Consider the following 6808-nt stretch of genomic DNA (forward strand, 5'->3'; position numbering starts at 1 on the left):
CTACCACCACACCTGGCTAATTTTTTGTATTTTAGTAGAGACGGGGTTTCACTATGTTGCCCAGGCTGGTCTCGAACCCCTGAGCTCAGGCAATCTGTCGACCTCAGCCTCCCAAAGTGTTAGGATTATAGGCGTGAGCCACGACACCCGGCCGAATCAATTTTTTTTTTTTTTTTTTTTTGGGGGGGGACGGAGTCTCGCTCTGTCGCCCAGGCTGGAGTGCAGTGGCCAGATCTCAGCTCACTGCAAGCTCCGCCTCCCGGGTTCACGCCATTCTCCTGCCTCAGCCTCCCGAGTAAGCTGGGACTACAGGCGCCCGCCACCTCGCCCGGCTAGTTTTTTGTATTTTCAGTAGAGATGGGGTTTCACCGTGTTAGCCATGATGGTCTCGATCTCCTGACCTCGTGATCCGCCCGTCTCGGCCTCCCAAAGTGCTGGGATTACAGGCTTGAGCCACCGCGAATCAATTTTTTAAGAAATGCATTCATCATACCCAGTGCTTGAACGTCATCAGTGGTAAGTCTGCAGCTACCCAGCCTCAAGATTTTTAACTTGCTGACCAGATGCATTTGCTGAGTGATAGAATGGAGGGTTCCACCTACAAAATCATTCCAGGAGATATCCAGTTCTTCCAAGTCTGGGAGAAAAGGCAGCAAGGCAACTAGAAGTGAACAGAAGAAAATACAGGTATGTGTATGTGCCTTGGGATTTGCAGTAAATAAAATGCAATGCCTATACACACAGGACATAGTTTTACATGGTAAGAGAATAGACAGGGGTGGGCATGCTGACTTTTGGCAAAGAGCCCTCAGCTGTACAATTGGAGAAATTGTGATGTTTACTTTTCTATTTCTTAGGATGTTTTTTATTTCTGCCAAATAACTGCAGTCTGAAAATGCAGGAGTGTGTCTGTAAGATTTCATACAGCCTCTTTTCCTAAATTCAGCTGAAGTCTTCAAAACTTAAGGAAGGATCAATTAACTTGCTTTGCTTTTGTGTGTGTGTGTGTGAGGAGTCTCAACTGTTGCCAGGCTGGAGTGCAGTGGCGCAATCCTGGCTCACTGCGACCTCTGCCTCCTGGGTTCAAGCAGTTCTCTGCCTCAGCCTCCCGAGTAGCTGGGATTATAGGCATCTGCCACCACGCCTGGCTAATTATTTTGTATTTTTAGTAGAGACGGGGTTTCACCATCTTGGCCAGGCTGGTCTTGAACTCCTAACCCTGTGATTCACCCACCTCGGCCTCCCAAAGTGCTGGGATTACAGGCGTAAGCCACCACGCCTGGCCTTTATCTTTAAAAAAAAAAAAAAAAAGCGGTGCTATTTCTGCAATTATCTGGGACCACTTAGCAGACTTGGGGCTACTAGGTGGGTAGCTGAGTATGTTTTATCTGCTTATCTCAGTGGAAAGGCCCTATCTTCCTCTATGCAAAGTCCACTGCATACAGACCCATTTCTTTCATGTCTGCTGTTGTTAATCCACAGTTATTCAAATCTAGACACTTGTTGACAGCCTTTTTGCCCAGCTTCTGCAGGAACTGCTCGTATTTCTCCATACTGGATCTCAATTCCATTTCTGAACTGAGAGGCTTAGCTGTGTGATAAGCATAAAAAAGAATTTGCTGTTAATGATGGATGTATTAAAGATGCATAGTGAGCACAATCAGATAAATGAAAAGACTGCATAACTCTGAATTGCTCTTTTATAAAAACCTCAACTCAGAGGCAGAGCCATTTACTAGGGACAAAGCTTAACTAACCACTGTTTCTGCCACCAGGCACTCAGACACTGCTTCAGGAGCCTGAGGAACTCAGTGGCTTTTCTATCATGACCTGACCTGGGCTTCTCAGCATGAAGACAGAGCTGCATTCCTAGGTGAGAAGTAAACCTGTCAGACCAGCTTTTGAGATGCTTGCTTACTTGAAGGGCACACATATCTTTGGTGAATGCAACTACTAGGGAGGAAGCAGAGATACTTGCCTACTCAAACCAAGCAGGTGAAGAAGGGAGAGCATTGAAATCACCATCAAGGAGCTTCAAATGGCTACATGGGGTGAGTGGAATTCTTGCCGGTCATTCCTAGACCATTCAATTGGCAAACACATATCCAGAGAAACTAGTCCTGGGAGAGCTTTTGCTTTTTCTCAACTCCTGCCAGAAAGTGCATTTGGAAAGCCTCATTTGTCCTTCTTGTTACTAGGGACTACTGTGGCACCTTCACCAGCTTCCTCTGTAATAACACCATAATAACATGATAGTGGCTGGGCGTGGTGCCTCATGCCTGTAATCCTAGCACTTTGGGAGGCTGAGGTGGGCGGATCACGAGGTCAGGAGATTGACACCATCCTGGCCAACATGGTGAAACACTGTCTCTACTAAAATACAAAAAATTAGCCAGGCGTGGTGGTGCATGCCTGTAGTCCCAGCTACTCAGGAGGCTGAGGCAGGGGAATCTCTTGAACCCTGCAGGCAGAGATTGCAGTAAGCTGAAATTACGCCACTGCACTCCAGCCTGGTGACAGAGCGAGACTGCGTCTCAAAAAAAAAAAGAAAGAAAGAAAGAAAAGAAAAAAGAAAAAACATAGCACTATAATAATAAAAGCTATCATTTTATTGAGCACCTGTTATGTACTCGTTCTTCGCCTACTTGTACGTGCCAGCTTTTCTTTTTTTGTGGGGGGTGGGATGGAGTCTCACTCTGTCGCCCAGGTTAGAGTGCAGTGGCACAGTCTCAGCTCACTGCAACCTCCACCTCCCAGGTTCAAGCAATTCTCCTGCCTCAGCCTCCCGAGTAGCTGAGCTACAAGCACCTGCCACCATGCCCGGCTAATTTTTGTATTTTTAGTAGAGACGAGGGTTCGCCATTTTGGCCAGGCTGGTCTTGAACTCCTGACCTCAGGTGATCCACCCACCCAGCCTCCCAAAGTGCTGGGATTACACATGTGAGTCACCATGGCCTGCCAGGTGCCAGCATTCAAGACATACATAAAATATATCATACTTTTGTAAGGAAAAGTGAATAGACATGTACTGACAGTGATTTTAAAGTGGTTTTATAAGTGAAATATACAATTTTAAACATATAGATTATGTATATTGAAATCCAATAGGAAATAATAAGTTCTGGAATGTGCAGTAATATTAACCCTGACAAAAAGGTGTAAGACCACATAGCTAATAAGAAATACATTGGTACCAGTGAAAAGTAAAAGATAGTAGGATTGCGGTGGTAATAAATTTAGACCAAATGATTAGCAGGATAATAAAAACTGCACCTCTAATCCACAGCAGTCCTGTGGCTTCCTGTTTGGTCTAAGAAAACGGCATGTAGGATACACATCCTTGTTGGGATGATTGGTGTTACCACATTTCACCAGTAGGAGGCAGCAGCATCCACCATGTAACCTTTCATTCTCACCTTCCATTTTTATGGCACATTGGATACAAGGTATTTAATTTTGGGTAGAGTTGCCAGATTTAGGAAAAACAACAACGGCGTGCCCAGTTAAATTTAAATTCCAAATCAACAAGGAATCATTTTATATGTCTCAACTATTGCATGTATTTTCTCTGGCAACCCTAATTTTGGGTGGGGCAGAGCAGAGTTGTGGATAGGAGACAGGGAGGGGCAGCCTCTTAGGTGCCAGAAAGTACAGTACATTTTGTCTAAAGGAGTCACAATCCATTTCATAGATTTGGAAACTTAGAGAAATGATTAACTAGGAAGAAGCAGAGCCTGAATTTGAACCCAGAATAGTTTGTTCCAAAGCCTATGGTGTGTGTGTTTTATTTTTGTATTTAAAAAATTTTTTCTGCGTTGTATCTTATTGCTGTTTCTCTTTTGTTTTTAAGCTTTTTATCTCAACCTACAATCATGCCCAAGTTCCAGCCCCACCAAACCCACTCTTCTGTTTTCTCCTCAAGACACTGCTCTATCAAGCATTTCCTTTACTGTCAAATGTTTGGAAAGAGTGGTTTGCACTTGCCGGCCCAACTCCTTCCCCGCATTTGCAAGTTAACCCTCTACCTTCTGGTTGCTACACTCCTCTATCTAAATCAATTGTTTCTCAAAGGTCACCAGCAATAACCTAGAAACTGACAGACACAGAAATCTCTTCTCAGTTCACATCCTACTGGGTGCTCTGTCATGTTTGATGTGACTGACAAGTAAGCAGTCGGAAGACCTGGTCCAAATCACGGGTCTGTTCGAGGAACAAGTCACTTAATCTTTCTGAGCCTTGGTTTACTCATCTATGAAATGCCTGGTTCATTTCTCAAGAGCATCGTGATTTAAACTTACTGGAACCTCCCAGGGACATGGTAATCTGCAGGTCCTTTTACCTGAGAGGTACTTGGTAAATATTTGTTGAAAGAGCAAACAATTGAATGAATGAATATTGGTTTTACAGTTACTCAATTACCAAAATAAATCATCATGATAAATCTTTATCAAAACACTTAAATATAAAAGTAAGTACTAACTTATGAGACCTCTGGACATCTCCTCACAGATCATGATTTCAATTTTTAAAAAATCTGTGAAACCGGCCGGCCACTGTGGCTCATGCCCGTAATCCCAGCACTTTGGAAAGCTGAGACGGGTGGATCACCTGAGGTCAGGAGTTCGAAACCAGCCTGGCCAACATGACAAAACACCATCTCTAGTAAAAACACAAAAATTTGCCAGGCATACTGGCGTGCACCTGTAATCCCAGCTACTTGGGAGGCTGAGGCAGGAGAACTGCTTGAACCCGGAGGCAGAGGTTGCAGTAAGCTGAGATCATCCCACTGTACTCCAGCCTGGGCAACAGAGCAAGACTCCATCTCAAAAAAAACAAAAAAACCTATGAAACCAAATTAGCCAAGAGCAGTGGCAGGAGCCTGTAGTCCCAGCTAGTAGGGAGGCTGAGGCACAAGAATCTCTTGAACCCGGGAGGTGGAGATTGCAGTGAGCTGAGATTGCACCACTGTACTCCAGCCTGGGTGACAGAGTAAGGCTCTGTCTCAAAAAAAAAGAAAAAGAAAAAGAAAAAAATATATGAAACCTTCTCTTCACAGGATACCTTATGTCACAGCTCACTGTGTAGAACGGGTGAATCAGGGCTGCTGCAGCCAGGCTGGAGTGGGGTGGGAGGCACCCATGGGGGGCGCATTAGTAACCACACAGGAGCAGCTCTGTGGAGATTGAGGCCTTTTCCGAGCTGTGTTAGCTCCGAACGAAGCTCTTGGTCCTTCGTGCTCTCACTAAGTTCCTTTCCGACTGAAATCTGTCAAGGTTTGTCAACCAAAACACTCGACATTCATAAGACGTTATTACACATTGCTAACATGGGTGGTACTGTACCAGGAACCAAGATAACAAGTTCCTGCTTTCAAAGAGCTGACTGTTTCATGAGAGAGACAGCAAGAAAGCCACCATTACCATATAGATGAGAAGCAGAGGCACGCAGGGGTGTGTGGTTGCACACTTCACTGACAATAAGTACCCCAAGTCTGGGGATTCCAGGTCGAGGAAGTGGGTCTCGGGAAGTTTCCAAGAGAAACTGGTACCTGGATTGCACCTTAAAGGAAGAGTGGGAGTCATCCAGGTGGGTGGACATGAGAGAGGGATATGTCAGGGAGGGCTGCAGGGGAGGATGGTGACACGAGGGAACATCTTTCTAGCCACAAAGAACCACTTGCTGGGGAGGAGAAGAATGTGGCCAGTACAGGGAATTATAAGTAAATCAGAGTGCCACACGCAGAGGATGAGGGTGGTGCTGTGGTGGGAGGTGGGAGAAGGCAAAGGTCATGAAGAGATATCCAGTATCCAACTGATCACCAATATCTTGAAGGCCATGCTTGGGAATATAGATGAGAGAAACTCAGTGAAGGATTTTAAGCAGGCGAGAGACACCACCATATCTGTGGTTTAGAAAGAGCACTGTGGCAGTGTGGAGGACAGATTGGCAAGAGAGCAAGACTAGAAGCAGAAAAACCAGTTAGGAAGCTATTGCGTACTCCAGGCAAGAGACAATGAGAGCTAGGCAGCAGCAATGGGCAGGAAGAACCAGGTGGGAGAGCTATTTGGGGACAGAATTAACATGACTCCAGGAGCCATTGAATTTTGGGAGAAATAGAAATGAAGAACTAAGCAGCTTGGGTGGTCAGTGTTGCATAGCAGGGAGGACCCTGGCTTGGTTTTGCACTGTTAATTTAATCACGATTACATTTATTCATTAACCTCATTCCTGATGCTCTAAATCACACTCTAGAACAAAAATGAACAATTTTCTGATAGAGATGGTCTTCTTTTAAAGAGACTTTAATTTCCTATATATAAAAACATACTTAAAATACATTTAATCAACTTGCTGCTAAAACTGTATTATTTTTGGCATTTGATGGCAAACAATCTGATGGAAGGGAGGGTAGGTATAAATGATATAAAATTGGCTAGGCATGGTGGCTCCTGGCCAGGCCTGTAATCCCAGTACTTTGGGAGGCCGAGGCAGGCAGACCACCTGAGGTCAGGAGTTTGAGATCAGCCTGGCCCACAAGGTGAAATCCCATCTCTACTAAAAATACAAAAATATTACCTGGGCATGGTGGCTCACGCCTGTAGTTTCAGCTACTTGGGAGGCTGAGGCAGAAGAATGACTTGAACCCGGGAGGCAGAGGTTGCAGTGAGCCGAGATCACAGTGCTGCACTCCAGCCTGGGTGATGGTGCGAAACTCTGTCGAAGAGAGAGAGAGAGAGAGAGAGAGAGAGAGAGAGAGAGAGAGAGAGAGAGAGAGAGAGAGAGAGAGAGAGAGAGAGAGAGAGAAAAA

General features: G+C 45.1%; 1 protein-coding gene and 1 long non-coding RNA gene across 3 annotated transcripts in view; one reads left to right on the forward strand and one right to left on the reverse strand.

Moving 5' to 3' along the window:
• LRRC31 (leucine rich repeat containing 31) overlaps positions 1-6808 on the reverse strand; it is a 32419-nt gene that overhangs the window by 21927 nt on the left and 3684 nt on the right. For both annotated transcript variants that reach the window (XM_017848816.1, XM_017848815.1), the window contains exons 2-3: positions 1448-1591; positions 494-661 (exon numbers count right to left, since the gene is read on the reverse strand). In XM_017848816.1, the coding sequence (XP_017704305.1) occupies positions 494-661; positions 1448-1591 (312 nt within the window). The remainder of the gene's footprint in view (positions 1-493; positions 662-1447; positions 1592-6808) is intronic.
• LOC108513152 (uncharacterized) overlaps positions 5429-6808 on the forward strand; it is a 13092-nt gene continuing 11712 nt past the window's right edge. The window contains exon 1 of the long non-coding RNA XR_001880803.1: positions 5429-5586. This is a non-coding gene — a long non-coding RNA (uncharacterized LOC108513152). The remainder of the gene's footprint in view (positions 5587-6808) is intronic.

Source organism: Rhinopithecus bieti, unplaced genomic scaffold (assembly GCF_001698545.2).
Source record: "Rhinopithecus bieti isolate Rb0 unplaced genomic scaffold, ASM169854v2 scaffold_32014, whole genome shotgun sequence".
NCBI classification, from domain to species: domain Eukaryota; kingdom Metazoa; phylum Chordata; class Mammalia; order Primates; family Cercopithecidae; genus Rhinopithecus; species Rhinopithecus bieti.